The sequence below is a fragment of the Abramis brama genome (assembly GCF_963993115.1).
Source record: "Abramis brama genome assembly, chromosome: 19".
NCBI lineage: Eukaryota > Metazoa > Chordata > Actinopteri > Cypriniformes > Leuciscidae > Abramis > Abramis brama.
The window spans coordinates 34,486,635-34,512,518 of NC_139981.1; the positions used below are offsets into that span (position 1 = coordinate 34,486,635).

The window sequence follows — 25,884 nt, forward strand, 5'->3', positions numbered from 1 at the left end:
TTCCATGATAGATCTATCTTGGAGATTAGACTCTGTGTGAAGATGCTTGCCACTAATATGACTCAGTTTTATACTTATGGAAGCTCAGGGACCACCTCATTTTACCATGATGTTTCAAATATTCAGCTATCAACCAACCCACTACTACTAAAATATTCATAGACCTATCAGATCTAATCTGATTTATATTCTAAAAAATCTTTCATAAAAGACTTGAAAGCTTTTATATGGTTATATACATAATACCAATTAAAGATAAAAGTTAAGTGAATTTTATTGTAAATATTTATCCCAGTATAAGACCAATTGGACACACTGTGTCAGGTAAATGACTCAGAATTCAATTGCAAGTGCAATAAAACAGTTTATTTCAGAAAGAACTTGAAATAAACAGTGCAATGGTCAGAAAGTCGTGGATGAAGATGATGAACATTTGCAATGCAGGGACTGCAATGGGCAGACGATGACAGAATATACAAAAAGTCCAGTGAGAGAAATCCACAAGGAAGGTTCAAATAATCCAGAAAACAGGCAGGAACTGGAGCACAGGACACAGAAGACAGGAGACACTGCACAGAGAACGAGTAGTGAGCAAAACAACGATCTGACACGGAATGAACAAACACAGGCCCAAGATATAGCGAGGCTGATGAGATGCAGCTGAGCCCAATCAATAATCAGCGTTCACGGATTTCCCAGCAACGCAGGTGACAAACATACACAATCACAGAAGACAAGTAAGAAGCCACAGACCTGCGAACCCTGACAGTAGCCCTCCTCCTAGGAGTGCCTCCTGGTGCTCCCATGAGAGCTTACCTTTCGAATGTAATCATCGATCAAGGAGTGATCCAAAATGTCTCTTGCAGGAAGCCAACTTCTCTCCTCGGACCGTAACCCTCCCAGTCCACCAAGTACTGGAATCCACATCCCTTCCGTCTCGAGTCCAGAATATGTTTGACCGAAGAGACAGGTTCTCCGTATAAGAGAGGCAGCGGTGGGGATGGGTGGTTAATAGGTGAAAAAAAACGTGTTTTATTTTAGGAACATAAAAAAACTAATTAATTCTACTGTACACCAAAGGAAGTTTGAGGCGTACTGCCACTGGACTAAGGACTTCAGTTACAGTGAATGGGAAAATACATTTGGGAACAAGCTTATTACAAAAGGTGCGGAGAGGAATGTTCTGAGTAGAAAGCCACACTTTTTGACCAACGATGTATTCAGGAGGCTTTGAAGGTGGTGATCACCTGGGCCTTAGTGCGTGCTCGTACCCGAGTAGAGCCCTTCTGGTTTTCCTCCAGGTTCGATGGCACTTCTGGACGAAAGCGTGAGCAAAGGGAACCGCAACCTCGCATTCCAGGTTATGAAAAATTGGTGGCTGCTCAACTACCTTCAAACGGAGAGAGGCTCGTGGACAATACTGGTAGCGAGTTATGCACATACTCAACCCATGAGAGCTGCTGGCTCCAGGAGGATGGATTCTGAAACACCAAACATTGCAACACCAATTCCAAGTCATGGTTGGCCCTCTCAGTCTGACCTTTGTTTGAGGATGAAAACCAGAAGAAAGACTAACCTTCACCTCCAGCAAACAACAAAACTCTTTCCAAATTTTGGACACAAATTGGGGTCCCCTGTCAGAGATCACATCCATCGTTAGGCCAAGCATGCGAAAAACATGGTCAGTAAGCGCTGTCTCCCTGGCAGAAGGCAATTTAGAGAACCACCTTCGAGAACCGGTCCACCACGGTTAAAACCACTGTGTTGCACTGGGAGGTGGAAGGCCTGTAACGAAATCTAGCGCAATGTGGAACCAAGGTCTCGAAGGGACAGACAGCGGCTGAAGGAGGCCCGCCGGGGGCTGATTGGAAGTCTTATCAACAACACAACCTGAGCAGGCCAAAACAAAATTATGAATGTCTCGGGGCACAGACTGCCACCAGAACCGCTTTTTAACCAGAAAAATGGTAAGAAATTTACCATTTTTTGGCAACCAAAATTGCCAAAGCTCTGAAACCTCACCAGGGAGTCTGGGGTTGGCCAATCCATGGAAAAGGACAGATTGTTCATGAAACGGCACAGCCCAAATGGCATGACCATATATTCAAAATACTCCCTGGGGGTATTAAAGGCAGTCTTCCATTCATCCCCCTCCCTGATGCATACCAAATGATAAACATTACGGAGATCCAACTTCGTGAAAAAGGAAGTCCCCTGCAACCGCTCGAAGACATCAATGGCAAAAGATACGTATTCTTTGCCATAATGTTATTCAACCCCTGATAGTCAATACAAGGTCACAGAGAACCATCCTTCTTATCCACAAAGAAGAACCACGTGCCAACAATAGAGGAAGAAGGGCGGATGATCTAGGCTGCAAGAGAATCAGAAATATATTTCTCCATGGCCTCCCTTTCAGGAGCAGAAAGCGAGTATAACCTGCTCTTAGGCAGAGACGTACAGTGGGGAGAACAAGTATTTGATACACTGCTGATTTTGCAGGTTTTCCCACTTACAAAGCATATAGAAGTCTGTAATTTTTATCATTGGTACTCTTCAACTGTGAGTGACGGAATCTAAAAGAGAAATCCAGAAAATCACATTGTATGATTTTTAAGCAATTAATTTGCATTTTATTGCATGACATACGTATTTGATACATCAGAAAAGCAGAACTTAATTTTTGGTACAAAAACCTTTGTTTGCAATTACAAAGATCATACATTTCCTGTAGTTCTTGACCGGGTTTACACACACTGCAGCAGGGATTTTGGCCATACAGACCTTCTCCAGATCCTTCAGGTTTCGGGGCTGTCGCTGGGCAGTACGGACTTTCAGCTCCTCCAAAGATTTTCTATTGGGTTCAGGTCTGGAGACTGGCTAGGCCACTCCAGGACCTTGAGATGCTTCAGGTGCTGTGTGTTTCAGGTCATTGTCATGCTGGAAGACCCAGCCATGACCCATCTTCAATGCTCTTACTGAGGAAAGGAGGTTGTTGGCCAAGATCTCGCATTAGATGGCCCCATCCATCCTAACCTCAATACGGTGCAGTCGTCCTATCCCCTTTGCAGAAAAGCATCCCCTAAGAATTATGTTTCCACCTCCATGCTTCATGTTTGGGATGGTGTTCTTGGTGTTGTACTCATCTATCTTCTTCCTCCAAACACGGCAAGTGGAGTTTAGACCAAAAAGCTCTATTTTTGTCTCATCAGACCACATGACCTTCTCTCATTCCACCTCTGGATCATCCAGATGGTCATTGGCAAACTTCACTGGCTTGAGCAGGGGGACCTTGCGTGCGCTGCAGGATTTAAATCCATGACAGCGTAGTGTGTTACTAATGGTTTTCTTTGAGACTGTGGTCCCAGCTTTCTTCAGGTCATTGACCAGGTCCTGCCGTGTAGTTCTGGGCTGATACCTCACCTTCCTCATGATCATTGATGCCCCACGAGGTGAGATCTTGCATGGTGCCCCAGACCGAGGGAGATTGACCATCATCTTGAACTTCTTCCATTTTCTAATAATTGTGCCAACAGTTGTTGCCTTCTCACCAAGCTGCTTGCCTATTGTCCTGTAGCCCATCCCAGCCTTGTGCAGGTATACAATTTTATCCCTGATGTCCTTACACAGCTCTCTGGTCTTGGCCATTGTGGAGAGGTTGGAGTCTGTTTGATTGAGTGTGTGGACAGGTGTCTTTTAAACAGGTAACGAGTTCAAACAGGTGCCTTTAATACAGGTGGAGAACAGGAGGGCTTCTTAAAGAAAAACTAACAGGTCTGTGAGAGCTGGAATTTTTACTAGTTGGTAGGTGATCAAATACTTATGCCATGCAATAAAATTCAAATTAATTATTTAAAAATCATACAATGTGATTTTATGGATTTTTGTTTTAGATTCCATCTCTCACAGTTGAAGTGTACCTATGATAAAAATGACAGAACTCTACATGCTTTGTAAGTAGGAAAACCTGCAAAATCGGCAGTGTATCAAATACTTGTTCTCCCCACTGTACCTGGCAATAGATCTATAGCACACTCATAAGGATGGCCCGGAGGAAGAGAAGCAACTCGAGATTTACTGATCACTTCGAACACGTTAGGTTTCTTCCTGAAACACAGAACACGACATAGAAGAACAAGCATACACCAAACAAGACTCGTGACAATTACTGCTCCAGGAACAAAGAGTGTTCCGTTGCCAATAGGGATGTCCCGATCAGGTTTTTTTGCCCTTGAGTCTGAGTCCGAGTCATTTGATTTTGAGTATCTACTGATACCGAGTCCCGATCCGATACTTCTATAATACATGAAAAAAGAATAAAGAAGAGCGAAAAAACAGATCCAGGATGTTCCTTATTTTTTATTTAATTCACCTTATTTTAACATTCAACAACTCTGTTAACAAACAGAGCACTTCTGTGAGGTAGCTTGAACAATCAAGTAATAAATAACATAAATTCTTCACTTTTGGACTTTAGTGCAACAGTAAAAAAAAAAGTCTAATTATATAAACAAATAGCACCTCAACTTAAAATACCTGGTAGGCATGTAAATGAACAGATTAGAGCCTTCACACCGCACGCAGAGGTGGCGCGGCAGTGCGTAGCAGAGCAGAGCAGCAGTGCCGCGATCGTTTCGGCGCCGAGTCTATTTTTGTTGCGCCACTTACGCTGAATTAAAGTGACAATACATTGATCATGGCCAAAATACACCGCAGTTTTATCCAAAAAGTGCATTGATGATATCTATTGTGTTTTAAACAGTCAATCAAATGACCAACAGCAATTTAAAAAGAAAACAAATGTCCAAAAATAAACTTGCCATAACAATAAAAACAAAGATGAACCAAAAGTTATATAAATGAAATTATTAATAAAATAAGCTTATTTACAAGTCTTTTCTCTTAAATGTATTTGAAAATGAAATAAAGCAATGCCAACTTATCCATTATAGAGTACTCTGTCTGTACACAACCCGCGGTTCAGCCGCGCATGACAAACGCTGCCAGTGTGAAAGCAAAACGCGCGTGTCCTGCTCCTGCTCACCATACGCACTGCTCCTGCGCTGCTTACGCTCTGCTAACGCGTGCAGTGTGAAACCGGCATAACTCTGTGCCACCGCATAACTATAGATGTGTTAAAAAATAATGAGAATATATATACATATATATCCGAGTCCTGATCGGGAGGTAACGTCCGATTCCGATCGATTCCGATCACGTGATCGGATCGGGACATCCCTAGTTGCCAATTAATGTGTGGGTTATGACGGGACAGCCAAGGGTGACCAAGGACCATGGGAGCCAGAGGAGAGTCAATTAACAGGAACCGGATTTCTTCAGTGTGATGAGCTTGATGGAACCAGTAGACTGGGTGACCGCTGAGTGCATGGACTGATATGGGAAGAGGAAGCGTGATCACAAGAATCTTAAGTTGTATGGCAAGCGTGGCATAGATGAAATTACATAGATGAACAAGTATTAACCCTCTGGGGTCTGGGGTGTTTTTGGGGTCCTTGAGATGTTCTGGCATGCCCTGACATTTGTGCTTTTTTCAGTTGCTTATAAACATATTAATGGCAAAGGTGTAAATTCACTCTATATAGCACAAACAGGACTTCCATAATATGTGAGCCACATGTATGTACGTTTTCATTTTTGAGAGAATAATGTTTATGCAAGGTTATCGAAAAAACTAAAAATTAAAGTTTCTGAAATAAGGCCACAAAAGACATACTAAATATGTGGCAATAAGACTTTTCGCCTAGAGTTTTTTCTTCAAAATGATGTGAAAATCATCCTGCCTAATCATTCACATAAAACGATACATTGATTTTAGTTTTGTGAAACACTTTTAGTTTGGAAAGCCAATATGCGGATGGGGCGTAAACGCTCCAACAGCATCATGCATATTTAGTAGTTCACACCTGGTGAGACAATGTCCCTGCATACTTAATGAGCCATTCATTCAGGTGTGTCACCTATAGCTAACTTAAATATACAAGCTTCATAAAAATGATCATTCTAGAAGAAAATTTCAGATGGCATTTAGAGGCTTTTGCATCTGAACTCTTCATATACACACACACATATATATATATATATGCATACACATACATACTTTATAATCTTTTCAAAACTAGTCAACGTCTTTCAAAACTAAAGTATACATTTTATCATACGTATTTCAAAGTAAAGCATTCATTAGTTAGTTGATGACTTTATTTTTGACAAAACACATACAGTATATATTCCTCATCTCAGTATAGCAATAGAGTTTGCTAAAAGCTGTTCATTCAATACAGCAGTATTTGAAAATCGATCATATTTTGTAAATTACATTTATATTTGCATTTATGTCAAAACCTAGACACTTTTAAACATCAAAAGGACATTTATTAATATGTATTCGTGTCAAAATGACAAATAAACAGATTTTCCTATTCAATTTTGCATGGAAACGCTTCCAAGACGCTTGCATGTCGCGTGAAAAATAGGCGTCGGTTCTATTTCTAGAATGCACACGTTTTCCACGCGGCTCGTGCCGCGCCTGAGACGCGCGTCTCACACAGGCAGTGTACAAACTCTAAACTGTTAACATGGGAGCCGAAATAAAAACGGACACGCCACGCAGCTGAGACGCTTACGCCACGCATCCAGTGTTTCACCGGCCTTATCCAGCGGATGTGGGCGTTTCACAGGTTTGTATGGATCGCCTCACATTTGTGTTTGAATAGCGTGGTCTCCGTAGGCGGAGTCACATTAAAACTTAATTAGCTGAGATGAGAACGACTGACATCTCTCTCTTTACATACATATTATATAAACTGTGAATATTTGTTTTTTATAAAAAATACTTCATTTAAAAGAAGAGAATTCAAGCTTCATGCCTGTGTGTCTGTATGCCTGTTTGACTGAGTATTCTCTGAGTTACAGTTCATTTTCGGACGCGTTTCAGAATTGACTTCACTGACGGAGAGTAGGCAGAACTCGCATCATGTTTATTTTTCTTTATTTGGCGAAAAGCACAACACTTTGTTTTTATTATGAGCATACACAAAAAAAATACACACTAAACAGGGTCGATTGATGTATAACACAAGCATATAAGATAAAAAAATTTTTTTTTATTTTTTTATTTTTTGCACTCATACGGAAAAAAACGAGCCTATCGCGCCAGCGCGATAGCCGACCCCAGGGGGTTAACCCTCTGGGGTCTAAGGGTTTTTTGGGGTTCTAGAGATGTTTTGACATGCCCTGACATTTGTGCTTTTTTCAGTTGCTTATAAACATATTAATGGCAAAGGTGTCATTATTCAGCACAAACAGGTCTAACATAATATGTGAGCAACATGTAGGTACATGTTTGGATTTTTGAGAGAATAATGTTTATGCATGGTTATTGAAAAAACTAAAAATTAAAGTTTCTGAAATAAGGCCACAAAACACATACTAAATATGTGTCCACAAGATGTGTAATGGATGTTGTCGCCTAGAGTTTTTGTTTCAAAATGATCTGAAAATCATCCTGCCTAATCATTCACATAAAACAATACGTTGATTTAAATTTTGTAAAACACTTTTTGTTTGGAAATGCGTGGGGGTGTGAATGATCATGAATAATGATGTGATTCACACCTGAGAAGACAATGACCTGCATAATGAGCTGCATAATGAGCCTTTCATTCAGGTGTGTCACAAAGAAAGAATGCAAGGACAATATATATATTTATACCATGGTCTGGATGAATACTCGATTCTGATTGGCTGCAGGGTGTCCATTAAAAAGTGATAGAGGACACCTAGTAAATAAACCATCAGGCATAACCAGGGAAACCAAGTTATAGTTTGTAAAAACTTTAGATTTCGATTGTAAATCTAATTAAAATATAAACTAATGTTTTAAGAATGTGTTATTTGGCAAGTGACCATGGTATAAGCGGGTTAATGCCCTTCGAGGTGTCCATTGTCAGGTATTAATGGACTCCGCCGCGCGTCAGACGGTTCACGCCTCGCTGTCGTCCATTAATACCTGACAATGGACACCTCGTCAGGCATTAACCCTTACATACTGTATATACAGTTGGACAGTTTTAGTACATATTCATACCTGGAAACAAATCCTGTTCAAATAGGATAATATGGGCCATTCTACAGAATTTGTTAAAAGTTAGAGTTAGAAACATCTTGAAAAAAAAAATGCATGCAAATTGTATAATATTCAAGGTAAACATTTCCTAGTAATTGTGCAGTTAATTCTCATACTGTATTTTCAGAAAGTTTTGGAATATCCTCTCCCCAAATGTGGCACTAATAAAAAATAAAAAAACAATAATAATAATTTAATGAAAAGGCTTATATTGACCTATTAAGATTTCTTTACATCTACCTTGTAAATATATTTTTTGCTATTTTATTAAAAAGTATTCACATGTAAATCAACAACAATTAAAATTTTAACAATATTTCAAGTGTAATATTTTTTTTTTTAAAGTATATTTTTTTCATTCGTATTTCAAAGTTAAGGATTCATTAGTTTGATATAACCTACATTGGAAATAAACACTATAATAATAAATTGATGAGTTTATTTTTGACAAAACATACTATATATTTAACATATGAGTAAAAACTGGTGAACAAAAGTTTATTTGATGTGGCAGTAGTCTATTTTACAGTAAAAACTTTATAATCTATCCAAAACTAGTCAATGAAATGTCTTTCATATTTTTCATATCTTTCATATTTATTTCATAAAATGTCTGTAACATAGTAAACAATTCATTCACACACAGATGCGCAATTCATATTTAAACAGTATTTTTGCAGTTTACAGACACTATTCCATATCACGATTAGAACAAAGCACTTAAGAATAGAAAACATACTATTCACAATCCTCAGCTGGATCCGTTGCTCTTCGAAGTGAAACTAAACCAACACTTCTGAGGTAAATTTCCCAGGATTATTCCTCATAGCCTCGCAAGACGATGTAAAGTACATTAATCTGTATAAAAGTACAAAAAAATACATCATTAAACTTGATGTGTTTTATCGAGTTGATGTGGGCGTTGACACGCTTGCATGTATTGAATTTGCATTTGAAAAAAAAACTGTCGTCTCTCTCTATTCATATAGATTACATAAACAGAGAATATTTGTTTTCGTTTTGAATTAGATAATTAGACAGCATAATTATTACACAGGTGTGCCTTAGGCTGGCCACAATAAAAGGCCACTCTAAAATGTGAAGTTTTATCACACAGCACAATGCCACAGATGTCGCAAGTTTTGAGGGAGTGTGCAATTGACATGCTGATTGCAGGAATGTCCACCAGAACTGTTTTGTTTAAGTTTAATTCAACCTATGAATTGAATGTTCATTTCTCTAACATAAGCCGACTCCGAAGATGTTTCAGAGAATTTGGCAGTACATCCAACTGGCCTCACAACCGCAGACCATGTGTAACCACACCAGCCCAGGACCTCCACATCCAGCATCTTCACCTCCAAGATCATCTGAGACCAGCCACCCGGACAGCTGCTGCAACAATCGGTTTGCATAACCAAAGAATTTCTGCACAAACTGTCAGAAACCGTCTCAGGAAAGCTCATCTGCATGCTCGACGTCCTCATCGGGGTCTCGACCTTACTGCCGTTCGTCGTTGTAACCGACTTGAGTGGTCAAATGCTCACATTCGATGGCGTCTGGCACTATGGAGAGGTGTTCTCTTCACGGATGAATCCCAGTTTTCAATGTACAGGGCAGATGGCAGACCACGTGTATGGCGTTGTGTGGGTGAGCGGTTTGCTGATGTCAACGTTGTGGATCGAGTGGCCCATGGTGGCGGTGGGGTTATGGTATGGGCAGGCGTATGTTATGGACAACGAACACAGGTGCATTTTATTGATGGCATTTTGAATGCACAGAGATACCGTGACGAGATCCTGAGGCCCATTGTTGTGCCATTCATCCACGACCATCACCTCATGTTGCAGCATGATAATGCACAGCACATGTTGCCAGGATCTGTACACAATTCCTGGAAGCTGAAAACATCCCAGTTCTTGCATGGCCAGCATACTCACACCAGATGGTGACCAGATACTGACCAGATACCCCCCCCCCCCCATACAGTAAAACTGCACATTTTATTGTGGCCAGCCTAAGGCACACCTGTGCAATAATCATGCCGTCTAATCAGCATCTTGATATGCCACACCTGTGAGGTGGATGGATTATCTCGGCAAAGGAGAAGTGCTCACTAACACAGATTTAGACAGATTTGTGAACAATATTTGAGAGAAATAGGCCTTTTGTGCACATAGAAAAAGTCTTAGATCTTTGAGTTCAGCTCATGAAAAATGGTGGCAAAAACAAAAGTGTTGCGTTTATAATTTTGTTCAGTGTATGTTTGACCTCATATCACAGCATGGTTTGGTGCGTAATATGAAGCAGATTAGATATGCCATACATGCTTAATAGGCCTTACTTTTACTGTCACTCATCAAAACAGAAATAAAGAAAGCTACAGGCACACTGGGTTCCCACTCATTCCAGCAAAAATTGCTTCTATTTCGAGGACCCGACACATCTCTGAGAGCTGTGAACCTAAACTCAGTTGGGATTGTTTGACTGTTCACTGAATCATAACATCTTCTCCCTGAGAACTTAAATAAAATGAAACTTGAAATATTGTTCCAATATATATATATACATGGTTCGAATTACGTGGGAGCCAGTGGGAGCTGAGCTCCCATAGAGCGAGGATGAGCTCCCATGAAAGCAGTAAAATCATACACCTGTGGGGGTCTCTAAAAATCATCAGCACCATTATTTTAAATTACAAATAAAGCACTTTTTCCTTCAGACTGTAGCATGACTTAAAAGATAGGACAAGATGCCAAACACATGGATCTCGTGGGATCTCGGATCGTCATCACACTACGGTACATCCTTATGCTTAAATCAAGTGATAAAAGTGCCGCTGCGATCATTGGCGCGGATACTGTGTTTGTTTGTGGCTCGCGCACAGTCTTCACTCGGGCGCGCTTCAATCCGTTGTGGAGACTCTCTATTCGTTCCAGTAAAATTACAAAACAAAATGCACACAAACGTGTCTCTGCCTGATATAGAACCACTTATAAACATAATCGGATTTGATGAAAAAAAAAAAAACTGATATGAGTGCAGATTCGAACCCAGAACCTCTGACGCGTTTGGCAAATGTTCTACCACTGGACCACTTAAATATATAGTATATAGCATATATTAGACCTCATTAAACGACAAATTAAACCAAATGTACTATTTAAATTGAATTGTGTTACCAACGCTTTTTTATTAAATTTGTATTATATTTACAAATTTTTATATTTTTATATTACATTATTAAGCTACCGCGCCTGCTCATAGGCTAGCTACTTTTTTTTTTTTTTTTTTTTTTTTTAAAGAGACCCCCACAAAGATGAAATCATAATTCGAACCCTGTATATATATATATATATATATGTCTTATTGGGGAACTGAATGCACTAGATTTCAAATGAAAGAGAATTTCTGCAAAATTTCTGCAAGTTTGAAATTAAACATTCTTCATGTTAATGCCATGCATATTATAAACTTTGATGAATAAAATGCTTTTTTTAAATTACATGCTTAACACTGTATAAATACAAAATAAGTGTATTACTAATTGGATGTCATACTGGTTAATTGGTTCATTATTTTTTATAAGGCAAAAAAACAACAACTTAATAATGTTTATCATTAAAATGATTAAACATAACTCTTACCCATCATCAATCATTTAAGCTCATGTTGTGAAATTTGTCTCAATTGTTTTACTGTAAGTGCACAGTTACCATGGTCATGCATCAAAATATATTCTACCTTGTTTTCTACTAATAAAGATTATCTTTGTAATAACTACTTTAGTGTGACAAATATTAAATTGACTTTTAACATCTACCTTCCAAGCAGCACCACTACAATTTTGCTGTTCTTTCATGTTCAGACGTAGCAAATGGAGCAGAAAGTGTCACTAACAAATACGCTCACAATATACATGTTAGACACCATATCAAAAAACAGCTTTTACATGCCATCTAATGTTTTATAAGGATGTGCTTAACAAAAAAAAATCTATTTGATTTGGAGACACATTATCTCATTCACATTTGCATAAGAGTGTAAGTGATCATTTCTCTTCTGGGAACAGATTTAAGTATGCCGATGAAGGTCCAAATATTTTCAGAGTCAAAATGTATTTTGCTGACAGTCTGAACCATCGATAAAACATTGCATATATAAGTGGATTCATACCAGAATTCATGCATACAATCCAATCCATTACATTAATTATAAGAGAGTCATTTTCATTATGCCCCAAAGAAAGACTAGTTAAATAATATGGCATCCAGCAAAGAAGATAAACCAGTACTACAATCCCTAAGGTTCTTGTAGCCTTTTTTTCTGATTTGGCCTTTTTTTCTGTGACTGAATTTAAATGCTTAGCTTGATAGTTTGCTACAAAGCAGATTTTCACATATAAAGGAATAATTATACAACAAGGAGCCACTAAACAAACAATGGAATCTAGTATTATATTTTCCAACTTAACAGAAAGAATGCATTCTCCAATACATGTGTGGTTCATCTCTGGATACATTACAAACTCATACAACAGATAAAAATTATATATGAAGGAGAATAACCAGTTTACAACAATAGAAACAATAGCTCTGTTATTACTGACTCTTATTGGATATCGCAAAGGGTCATTCACAGCAATGTATCGATCCACAGAAATAATAATCATATTACCAAGAGATGCTGTGACAACCACATAAAGAATAAGAGGAAATATTGAACAAAATCTTTCTCCAAAGTACCAGCATGGCTCAATCAGTTTCATTCCCTGCACTGGCATGAGAATCAGTCCTGTGATCAGATCAGCCACTGCCAGAGAGAAGATCAGCACATTGGTGGGAGTGTGGAGCTGCTTGAAGTGCGAGATGGAGATGATCACCAACAGGTTCAGAAACACGGTGAACACTGATGTTACAGCGATGAAAATGTACACAGTAATGTACTCTGCTTCAGGTCGGATACTTCTGGTACAAGACAAATTGTTGTTTGGAAAGCAGTATTGGATTGTTTGATTGCTCGTGTTTGTCAGTCCCCAGTTAGACATTTTCATGATAGATCTATCTTGGAGATTAGACTCTGTGTGAAGATGCTTGCCACTAATATGACTCAGTTTTATACTTATGGAAGCTCAGCGACCACCTCATTTTACCATGATGTTTGAATATTCAGCTATCAACAAACCCGCTACTACAATATTCATAGACCTATCAGATCTAATCTGATCTATATTCTAAAAAAAACCTTTCATAAAAGACTGGTCCTTGAAAGCTTTTATATGGTTATATACATAATACCAATTAAAGATGGAAGTTAAAGGGTTTGTTCGCCCATTTAAGACATGAAGTTGTATGCAATCCTTACCAGCACTATAGTGCATACACACTGACCCACTCTGTGGTCACCTCCCTGGTCAGAGTTCTGGCCGCTGGAAGTTTTTCAAGAAAGTATTCCCGGTTAGTTTCCGGGGCCTCAAAACTGTGCGTTTTTACCTGAAAAAATTATATGCGTTTCAAAGCTTGATTAATTTACATCACAAAAAACACGCCAGCCAAAATTCATACCTCAGTTTTAATCGGCACTATTTTCTTTCCATTTCTATCAATCCGCGCTGCTGTCAACGTCAACAGTGCGCACGTTCCGATCAGCTGTTAGTGTTTACACAATCGAATGACAACGACGTAAAAAGTACAAAATTAAAAATGGTGCGAACTTGTAAATTCCCAGGTTGTGACCACAAGAATGTGCCGGGATCACCGTTCAGATTCCATCGTTTTCCTGTTTCGGATATAGCTATGAGACAGCTTTGGCTGGTTGCCATCGGCTACTCTGCGGGAGCTAAAATATCCAGAATTATGGATTTTCGTGTGTGCAGTGCTCACTTCAGCGATGACGATTACATCCCCAACCAAGGAGGAAAAAGAAAAAAAAAGATTTTAAAGAGTTTTGCTGTACCAGTACCACAGGTAAGCTCTATTTACTAACTTTATGATCCCATGTCTAAACTGTACGGTAAACAAGCTGATGTTTAGACTCCAGTGGAAATCACGTGAAAATAGGTCTAATATAAAAACAGTATATATATATATATATATCATCATCTGTTCCGTCTGACATTGTGCTAAAATTGGTTTCATCATCAGAACTTTCGTAGTCAGACATGTTGTCAGCGAGTCGCGCTATCAACAGCTGATCGGAACGTGCGCACTGTTGACGTTGACAGCAGCGCGGATTGATAGAAATGGAAAGAAAATAGTGCCGATTAAAACTGAGGTATGAATTTTGGCTGGTGTGTTTTTTGTGATGTAAATTAATCAAGCTTTGAAACGCATATAATTTTTTCAGGTAAAAACGTACAGTTTTGAGGCCCCGGAAACTAACCGGGAATACTTTCTTGAAAAACTTCCAGCGGCCAGAACTCTGACCAGGGAGGTGACCACAGAGTGGGTCAGTGTGTATGCACTATAGTGCTGGTAAGGATTGCATACAACTTCATGTCTTAAATAGGGATGGGAACCGAGAACCTTCTTCAGAACCGGTGCCCAGTGAATCGATTCCTTGGAACCGTTAGCATGCCTGCTTAACGATTCCGCTTATCGGTTCCGCTCGTTCAAATGTGACACGACATCACACACGTGCTGCGTTGTTTTGGTTCAGAACGTAGCAAACACTATGAGCAAACATGGCATCGAGGCAGAAGCGCTCTGACAGCGTCCTAACTACATGCGACACGCGATAAAAAGTATCACGCGATAAAACACGCGATACACTTTTTACACGCGATAAAAAGTATCATTTTCCATGTTAATCAAAGTTTAACCAGCCGCGACATGCGACGATTCTATTTGAAACGGATCCTATTTTACTGCGACGTCGCGCTGGAACAACAATCTCAAAGTGTGGCAATGATATTATCAGGTACATATTTTTGTGCTTTATTTAATGTTAAAAGCGTGTATAATGTGACTGAATATCATTTAGTGCTCCCAAGCTTTGTAGCTGTAAAAACAACAATGGATAAGTCACATCAGATCTTGAAATTAAACAAATGGAAACAAAAACGTTCAAAATGTGAAGAAAACCCGTGTATTATTTGACAAAGATTGTTTTAGTAACTCAATAGCCTAATCCAAATGAGCACTGTTAATATTCCAAAAGACACAAGCTCTTCCTAAACTGTTTTCAGTCTGTGTTTTTAGTTTTTATGGCACATAAATGGCAGTTTTATTTATTTTTTTGTCCGGACCAATGAATGTGAAAATTGTCAATTTCCTAATCCTAAGGCACTCTTCTTGATAATCTTTCAAGGCACACAGGTTGAGAAACACTGCCCTAGGCTATAGGTCCCTGGACTTTACTTTGAGAAGTAGCTCACCTACTTTTAGGTTTGTTCTGAGGTTGCTACACATAATTTGTGTATACTCTGTGCTGTGTCTTCTGATCAGATATTAAAGCGAGTTAATACAAACAAATTTGTACTTATTCCCTCACCCAATAAGAATCGATAAGAGAATCGATAAGGAATCGGATCGATAAGCAATATCGATAATGGAATCGGAATCGTTAAATTCTTATCAATTCCCATCCCTAGTCTTAAATGGGCGAACTAACCCTTTAAGTGAATTTAAAAAAAAAAATATATATATATATTTATCCCAGTATAAGACCAATTGGAAACACAGTCAGGTAAATGACTCAGGATTCAATTGCAAGTGCAATAAAACAGTTTATTTCAGAAAGAACTTGAAATAAACAGTGCAATGGTCGGAAAGTCATTGATTATGATGATGAACCTTGGCAACGCAGGAACTACAATGGGCAGATGATGACAGAGTATCCAAGGCAGAAGTCCAGTGAGAGAAATCTTCTGAGAAGGTTCAAATAATCCAGGAAACAGGCAGGAACTGGAGCACAGGACACAGAAGACAGGAGACACTGCACAGAGAACGAGTAGTGAGCAAAACAACGATCGGAAATGGAATGAACAAACAGGCCCAAGATATAGCAAGGCTGGTGAGACGCAGCTGAGCCCGATCACTAATCAGTGACCATGGGTTTCCCAGCAACGCAGGTGACAAACACACACAATCACAGAAGACAAGTAAGAAGCCACAGACCTGCAAACCCTGACAGTAGCCCTCCTCCTAGGAGTGCCTCCTGGTGCTCCCATGAGAGCTTACCTGTCAAATGTAATCATCGATCAAGGAGTGATCCAATATGTCTCTTGCAGGAAGCCAAATTCTCTCCTCGGACCGTAACCCTCCCAGTCCACCAAGTACTGGAATCCACGTCCCTTCCGTCTCAAGTCCAGAATATGTTTAACTGAAGAGACAGGTTCCCCATATACAAGACGTGGCGGTGGGGATGGGGATGGGTGGTTAATAGGTGAACAAAAAATTTGTTTTATTTTAGATGCATGAAAAACCGAATTAATTCTTGTGTACACCAGAGGAAGTTTGAGGCGTACTGCCACTGGACTAAGGACTTCACTTGCAGTGAATGGGGCAATCCATTTGGGAACAAGCTTATTACAAAAGGTGCGGAGAGGAATGTTCTGAGTAGAAAGCCACACTTTTTGACCAACGATGTATTCAGGAGGCTTTAAAGGTGGCGATCGGCCTGGGCCTTAGTGCGTGCTCCCACCCGAAGTAGAGCCCTTCTGGTTTTCCTCCAGGTTCGATGGCAATTCTGGACAAAAGCGTGAGCGAAGGGAACCGCAACCTCGTATTCCAGGTTCTGAAAAATTGGTGGCTGCTAAACTACCTTCAAACGGAGAGAGGCTTGTGGACAATATTGGTAGCGAGTTATGCACATACTCAACCCATGAGAGCTGCTGGCTCCAGGAGGATGGATTCTGAGACACCAAACATTGCAACACCCATTCCAAGTCTTGGTTGGCCCTCTCAGTCTGACATCTGACCTCTCAGTCTCAGGATGAAAACCAGAAGAAAGACTAACCTTCACCCCCAGCAAACGACAAAACTCGATAGGCCAAGCATGTGAAAAACATGGTCAATGACAGTAACCGCTCTCTCCCTGGCAGAAGGCAATTTAGGCTGGGGAATAAAATTGGCCACCTTTGAGAACCAGTCCACCACTGTTAAAACTACCGTTTTGCACTGGGAGGTGGAAGGCCTGTAACGAAATCTAGCACAATGTGGGACCAAGGTCTGGAAGGGACAGACAGTGGCTGAAGGAGGCCCGCCGGGGGCTGATTGGAAGTCTTATCAACAACACAACCTGAGCAGGCCAAAACAAAATTATGAATGTCTCGAGCCAGAGACTGCCACCAGAACCGCTTTTTAACCAGAAAAATGGTACGATTAACTCCTGAATGACAAGCGATCTTGGAAACCTCATTTCATCCCTCAGGCCCAGGCCTATAAATAACAAAAAATGCATTTTTTAAAATGTATTATAATGAAGTATTTAATAAAATATATATTAAGATATTCAACCTTGCAGGTTCTTTTTTTCCTGTGTATAAAATCTCATATTACGTATGCAAACCCATGATATATATATATATAATCCATTCCAGGCAAAGGGTCATAATGGGGGGCCAGGTCCATGGAGGGGAACAGGAACATGGGGTGATGGCTTAGCCGGTGGCCGATCCAATTGTTCAAGGGGCCAGGGTGGAGCAGGTCGTGCAGGCGGCCAGGGTAGAGCAGGTCGTGCAGGTGGCCAGGGCGGAACCAGCCATTCGAGAGACCATGACGAAACCAGAAGCTTGAGCGGAGCAAGTATGCTAGATCTCAGAAGCGGAGCCGGCAGGGCGAGTCGTTTGGGCGAAGCCGGCAGGGTGAGCAGCTTGAGCGGAGCCGTTAGGGCGAGCAGCTGGAGCAGAGCTGGCAGGGCGGGCTGCTCAGGGAAGGCCTCCGGGACGACAGCGGGCTGCTCGGGCATGGCCTCCGGGACGACAGCCAGCTGCACGGGCACGCCTCCGGGACGACAGCGGGCTGCACGGGGACGGACTCCAGGACGACCGCGGGCTGCTCAGGCATGGCCTCCGGGAAGACATCGGGCTGTTCGGGGTCGGCCGGATCAACCTGAAGTGCAGGTTTGGCGGACCCGACGTTAAGAGACTGACGTGAACAGTCTCCGGATCGGCAGACGTGACGTGAACAGTCTCAGGATCGGCAGACGTGACTTGAACAGTTTCCGGATCGGTAGATGTGACATGAACAGTCTTCGGATCAGCAGACGTGACGTGAACAGTCTCTGGATCGGCAGAGGAGACGTGAACAGTCTCTGGATCGGCAGACGTGACGTGAACAGTCTCTGAACTGGCAGTGGGTCCTTGGCCTTCAGGGATGGAGGAACCCCTCCTCCTCCTCTTCCTCCGTTTGGAAGGGTGAGGCGGTGGAATGGCGGTAGGAAGCTCTGGTGTGGAAGCCATCTGGTCTGGTGACACCGGTGTCGAGTCGGCCACTCTTTCTTGAAATCTAAGTCCAACTGATACATCCCTCATGCTGCGGAAATGAAGGAATCTGACAAACCTGTCAAAGTCCAATATTTCCATACCCCTCATCTCCCAAGCTGGCAAGGGATCATCAAGGCAGCGATTAAAAAAGTATTTCAAAGCTGCATCATTATATCCCATGCCTTGTGAGAGAGTCAAAAATGGCTGATATAGGCAACCCACGGTCTGGCCCTGCTGACGTAGGGTTGCTATATTGCAGAACCGTTCCTTCCTCTCCTTCTCTGTGGTTGGGGAAGAGATACGAAAGCCCGCACCGCTGGATCCATGCATCTTGATGGAGTCCTTCTGTCACAGAACACACACACCAACGGGTAGATCCAAATGCAGTGTTTATTAGGGTAATCCGTACTCACAATCCATTCCAGGCAAAGGGTCAAAATTCACACAAGTCAATCTGAAAACAAGAAACAAACAAGAAACAAGCAAAAACAGTCTTCCAGAAGTGGTGTGACATTATTGTAAAATTAATATTACCCCAGAATGAATTGCATTGCTATCCCACCCCAAAACATACTATAATAACAACGATAAATGCTGACCAATACTTAATTATATTACTTTTTACTGAAAATTATCTAATTCAATAAAACAAAGTATGTCATATGACATAGCTATGCATGATTGAATACACTCTAGATGTGTATATAGTGAACATATCTACATTTTCATTCAAACAATTAAATAAAGCATTAATAATTATATTTTATTTACTGACAACAATGAGAAATATTAATAAATTAGTAAAAGAATGAATAAAAGTCACCATCACACAATAAACAAATGCATATACAAGTCAACACATGAAACAAAGTTTTATTCAAACTACAATCATGTATGTAGGCTACAGGCGCTGAACCCCACATCCTTCTGCCATCTCAACACAGTGGTGCCCATTCTGCTGCTTTATTCTGATGAATCAGCTGACCGCCAGAGGTGAGCCATTCCTTCGTGCCTGAGGTTGTTGCAGGATGAGCGATGGAGGGTCTCGTAAGAGCAGGTGGAGTGATGGAGGGTCTCGTAAGGGCAGGTGGAGTGATGGAGGGTCTCGTAAGGGCAGGTGGAGTGATGGAGGGTCTCGTAAGGGCAGGTGGAGTGATGGAGGGTCTCGTAAGGGCAGGTGGAGTGATGGAGGGTCCCGTAAGGGCAGGTGGAGTGATGGAGGGTCTCGTCCATGGCACCATCTCCAGGATTCAGCTCTGGGCTCTTCATCCTCAGTGCTCACACCAGCCTGCTGACATTTCAGATCCTACAAAAATGCACAAACATAACACAAAAGCAGTCATTTCAACTGCACAATGTCATTCGATTTCAGTATTATTTAGGAGACAAAAAAGTTTTTTTTCACAAATGCCGCCATCATCTTTCCTTGTGGGTCCTGCTCCACCACAAAAGATCTGCAGCAAATGCACAGAAATCAAGAATCAGAAAAGTGCTGATTCCCTTTCAAGGGAACTCGCGTTGCGTCGAGTTTGACGCTATGGGAACGCTTTGCGTGATGACGTCTTGAAGCACATGTAAAATCAGTCCAATGGTGTGGCGGAACGTCAGAGGCGGGTGACGTCACGTACCAGGAAGCTATAAAAGCCGGCCCGAAACAGAAAACGAAAGCTTTCTGAGTCTTCAGTTGCGCTCTGTGTGAAATCTGTCTGTATATTTGGTGTTGTCTGTCTATATCATATATATATATATTCAGTATGGCGAGCGAGCAGCAGTTTAGAGTGTGTGTCCATCCCTGCCCGCGTTATTTAACGGGAGGTGACACACACACTCTTTGTGTTGTTTGTTTGGGAGAGGAGCATGCCCAGTCAGCACTCGAGGGTGGTGACTGTGTGCATTGCTGTGCGCTTCCATTGCGTACGCTCCGATCCCGCTTGGCTCGGTTCAATCCCGACCACGCTCCCCAGGGCTCGGGTCCCGCCGCTGCCGAGGCACGGCGTCGATCTCAGACCTGGGGTTCACAGATGGATTTATCAGTGGATGTTGAGACGGGCTCTGCCTTATCTCAGCATCCGTCTGATAGATCCAGTGCCTCTTATCAGGGTGTGGAAGCACGCGCTGCGGTTTCTTCCCCCCCGATAGAGGTACCAGTACTGCAACTATCCAGCTCTGAGGAGTTGGATGTTGTGAGTATTGTAGCTGAGTCTGAGGATTCGCCACCTCAGTCTCATGCGTTTGAGGAACTGCTCGATGTCATTACTAGAGCTGTTGACAGACTGTCTATTGAGTGGCCAGAAGATAGGCAGGACGTTCGTTCGAAAAGTAAGCTCGACGAACGCTTCCTGCCATCTCGTGCGCAGCCCCAGCGCAGGAGCCTGCCGTTTTTCCCCGATCTCCACACCGAGGTGTCGAGATCGTGGGCGAAACCAGTGTCATATCGAGTGTATACTGCACAAACATCACACTATTCATCCATTCACAATTATAAAGAGCATGGTTATGGGGAGATGCCGAAGGTGGAAGAGACACTCGCGAGCTATCTCTCTCCAGCAACGGCATCTTCTCTGAAGGCTCCTGCACTTCCATCCAAGCCAGTAAAAGTTACTTCTTCCCTGGTTCATAAAGCTTATGCCGCCGCCGGTCAAGCTGCAGTGTGTTTACATACAATGTCCATAATGCAGGCTTACCAGGCTGAGTTATTGGGTGATTTTGAGGAGGGCGGGGGTATTAGTGCTGATACGGTGTCTGAACTGCGTAGAGCCACGGATTTGTCTCTCAGGGCCACCAAGGAGACGGCTAAATCCATTTGGAGACGCAGTTAATAGTGCTGTAGCGAAGTCACAAGAAGCTTCAAAACAGGCAGCTGCACTTCAGAAACTTCTCCCCCGCCGTTCTTTCTATGAGGCTGCTGAGCGGGAGCAGCCTCACTCCTCTAAAAAGAGCGCTGAGCACCGCGCCACTCAGAAACAGAGCGTTTCCTCCCGTGCTCCCCCACAAAAATCTCGGGGACACGGAGGGCGCTCTCAAACCCAGCAGTCTTCGAGGGGTAAAACGGATCTGCGGACCGTTATTACCGCCAAGAAGGCTGCTGGGAAAAAGTCCTGATGTCTGAGGGCTCAGGACAAATGAGGGTAGTCCCCCCGAAGCAGAGCGGTTAACACCTCTTTTCACGGTGCCCGTCTCTCTTCGGTGCCCTCAGGGGACCGTTCTGCCAACCCTGCCGCCTCCGGCGTTACAGGGCGCAGCGGTCTCCGGCGAGCACATATCTCAAGGTCCACCCGGAAACGTAGTGGCCTCGGGATGCCCGCCCCCTCTGAGGAGGGTGCTAGAGCAGTCTGTTTGGTCGTTCCCTGCCGGTGCGCCGTTACAGGGCGACGAACCGACTGCTCAACAGCAGGAGAAAAATACGGTGCCGTCTCTCTTCGGTGCCCTCAGGGGACCGTTCTGCCAACCCTGCCGCCTCCGGTGTTACAGGGCGCAGCGGTCTCCGGCGAGCACATATCTCAAGGTCCACCCGGAAACGTAGTGGCCTCGGGATGCCCGCCCCCTCTGAGGAGGGTGCTAGAGCAGTCTGTTTGGTCGTTCCCTGCCGGTGCGCCGTTACAGGGCGACGAACCGACTACTCAACAGCAGCAAAATCCAGAAACCAGTCTCGAGAGACTGGTACCTCTAGTAGAATCTTTGACAGCGTGGAAGCTACTGTCAAATGTTTCTCGTTGGGTCCTGCAGACCGTGGAAAAAGGGTATTAGATACAATTCTAGTAACGCCCACTGCGGTTTATGGGGGTCCTGCCCACAATGGTGGGCCCCGAGCAGGTTCTGGTTATGGAACAGGAAGTAAACACTCTGTTAGAGAAAGGGGCCATAGAATATGTACCTCCCTCCAACAGGGAAACCGGGTTTTACAGCCGGTACTTCATAGTTCCAAAGTAGGACGGGGGATTGCGTCCCATTTTAGGTCTTCGAGTTGTCATGCAGCTCAAGTTCAAAATGTTAACATTGAGACAATCGTGCCACAGATTAGTCCGAGGACTGGTTTGTCACGATAGACCTCAAGGACGCATATTTCCATCCGTCCGTGTCATTGGAAGTTCCTGAGGTTTGCTTTCGGGGGCAAAGCATACCAATATCGAATTCTTCCATTCGGCCTGGCTTTATCACCCCGCACTTTCACCAAATGCGTGGATGCAGCTCTGGCGCCTCTGCGCCTCCGGGGTATTCGCATCACGAACTACATCGACGATTGGTTGATTTTAGCTCAGTCGCATTAGATGGCGGTTCAACATCGAGATGTTGTTCTCGCCCATATGAAAGAGTTGGGGTTACGGCTGAACGCCAAGAAGAGTGTGCTTCTCTATTTTAGAGGACCACTTTTTTAGGCGTGGTTTGGGATTCAGTGTCGATGCAGGCGCGCCTGTCATCGCCACGCTTCGATCCTGGCAGCTGTGAGAAGCGTAAAGCTAGGCCAGCTACTCACTGTCAAACAGTTCCAGAGACTGTTGGGTAGCAGCTTCCAACGGGATACCTTTTGGACTGCTGCACATGAGGCCCCTGCAGTGGTGGCTCAGGACCAGAGGGTTTTTCCCCGAGGGGCAACCCATTTCGCACAATCAAGGTCACGCGGTGATGCCTACGTGCCTTGGTTATGTGGAAGAAACCTTGGTTCCTGTCCCAGGGCCCAGTGCTGGGAGCTCCTTGTCGTCGCAAACTGCTAACGACGGATGCTTCCCTCACGGGTTGGGGAGCGATCCTGAGGGTCGCTCATCTCAAGGTCTGTGGGAAGACCATCATCGTTCCTGGCATTCTATAGCCTAGAGATGTTAGCTGTCTTCCGGGCTCTGAGGAGCTTTATCACAGGTCTCAGGGGACACCATGTGTAGTACATACGGACAACACGTCGGTAGTCGCCTATATCAAGGGGGTTTGCGCTGGCACACCATATCCTCTTGTGGTCCCAGGGGAAGTTGCTGTCACACAAGGCAGCCTACATCCCCGGGGTCCAGAATATAGGAGCAGACACTCTGTCGAGACAGGGGCCGAGGCCCGGGGAATGGTGGCTCCACCCCCGAGGTGGTGGAGCTGATATGGAAATTATAAGTGGATCTGTTTGCGTCTCGAGAGACCACTTTGGTTCTCCCTCACGCATCCAGCTCCTCTGGGACTGGATGCTATGGTACAGACGTGGCCGAGGCGACCTTGAGTGTCCAGAAAGGCGCCAAATAAATAAAATGTATTATTATTATTATTATTACGCCTTTCCCCCAGTTGCTCTGCTCCCGGGAGTTCTGGAAAGAGTTCGCAGGGACCGGGTTTGCCTGCTTCTTATAGCCCCGCGCTGGCCGGGCAGAGTATGGTTTCCCGATCTTGTGTCCCTCCTCGACGGGCCTCCTCTGGAGCTACCCGTCAGGAGGGACCTTCTGTCCCAAGCAGGGGGCTCGATTTTTCACCCCCGACCAGAACTGTGGAACCTGTGGGCTTGGCCTCTGAGGGGGCCCAGCTCATAGAGTCAGGTCTCTCAACTGAGGTTGTTGAGACCATTCTACAGTCCAGAGCTCCCTCCACGAGGAAACTTTATGCCCTGAACTGGAGAGTATTCACCTCTTTGTGTAGTGACCGTCGGTTGGATCCAGTCAACTGCCCAATTGGTACAGTTCTGGAGTTCCTGCAGGACCGGTTCACTGCAGGTCTGACCCCGTCCACTTTAAAGGTTTATGTGGCGGCCGTAGGTGCTTACCACAGTCCTTTGGGTGGAATGTCTGTGGGGAAAGACCCCTTTGGTATCTCGTTTCCCTCGTGGCACTTGGAGGTCCTCCTCCCTTTCGAAATCTTTTGTCCGGTCGCACTCTACGAGGAGTATGGCGGCCTCTAAGGCCCTTATATCAGGAGTTTCGTTACAGGACGTTTGTGATGCGGCAGGCTGGTCCTCACCGCACACTTTCGTCAGGTTCTACTCTCTGGATCTAGACTCTGCTCCAGGGTCTCATGTTTTGTCTTCCTAGTGCTGCTCACCAGATTTCACACAGGACAGACATTTGTAGCTATGGAGGCGTTGGTATAGACGTTCCCATAGCGTCAAACTCGACGCAACGCGAGTTCCCTTGAAAGGGAACGCCTCAGTTACGACTGTAACCTCGGTTCCCTGAAGAGGGAACGAGCGTCGCGTCACCTTGCCATATCTCCTTCATGCCTGTCAACACGACTTCAGACTTTACGAAGCTTTCGTTTTCTGTTTCGGGCCGGCTTTTATAGCTTCCTGGTACGTGACGTCACCCGCCTCTGACGTTCCGCCACACCATTGGACTGATTTTACATGTGCTTCAAGACGTCATCACGCAAAGCGTTCCCATAGCGTCAAACTCGACGCAACGCTCGTTCCCTCTTCAGGGAACCGAGGTTACAGTCGTAACCGAGGCGTTCTTGTGAAAACAATAATTAAAATAAACTACAACTTAATATTTAAATAGTTGTTGTTATTCATTTCTGTAATATACTCACTCAAAGCCTTTGATGGCAGCATTCAGCTTCATGAGCCACTCTTCAAGTTTTAATCCAAACCGAGCCAATCTGAGAAAGTTGCAGCTGTTAAAAATACGCATTACTTCACCACAGGGTGTCAGTGTTCGTCTACACTAGTGGCCGCGACGCTGAAGTGTGTGAAAACAGATGAATAACATCAGTACGAACCACGAACATTTATTTATTTGGATTAAATATTTTAATCATTCTGTGTCATTTTTCAATGTCAATCTTTTTACTATTTACATGTTCATGCCCAAAATGCTTAATTAATATTCAAAGAAGTTGTCATTTTCCTCTACGCTGTGTGCGTTACTGTTGAAGATAAATTAAATAGCCTAGCCCATTTAACATCGTTACAGGCACCTCGCAAGCATTTATTCATTCAACTATTTTTAAAAGACTGTAATAAAGCACCAATGCACACAAGCAATCCTTTTTATTAGTCAAATTCATTAAAAAAATGTCAACTAAACAGGTATAAGTAGGCTAAGAGAAAAACACTGTTAATGAGAAGACATATAGGACTGCTGCAGGTTAGTGGATACATATATTTAGCCTATTTATTATTCAGAATGAACAGTTGGAAAGAAAATATATTTATAGGAACATTTCAGCAGCCTCAAGATAATTAATACATAGATCATTATTCATTGTTTTTATCAATTGGCATCCATAAAACATAGAGATAATCTGCATTCTCATGTATGTATGTGCGCTGAACGCTCTAACCGGAAACTCCTGATATGTAATTATTTCAAGTTGTGATGTGCTCTTCTGCAATACTTACTGAAGATTT

General features: G+C 43.0%; 1 protein-coding gene across 1 annotated transcript; it reads right to left on the minus strand.

Moving 5' to 3' along the window:
- Positions 1-12,197: 12,197 nt before the first annotated feature.
- On the minus strand, positions 12,198-13,193 carry LOC311070028 (trace amine-associated receptor 13c-like; the record flags this gene model as incomplete). Its single annotated transcript, XM_084093651.1, has 1 exon — positions 12,198-13,193. The coding sequence occupies one exon, from the start codon at positions 13,191-13,193 to the stop codon at positions 12,198-12,200; it is 996 nt and encodes a 331-aa protein (XP_083949777.1).
- Between the last annotated feature and the right edge of the window lie 12,691 nt (positions 13,194-25,884).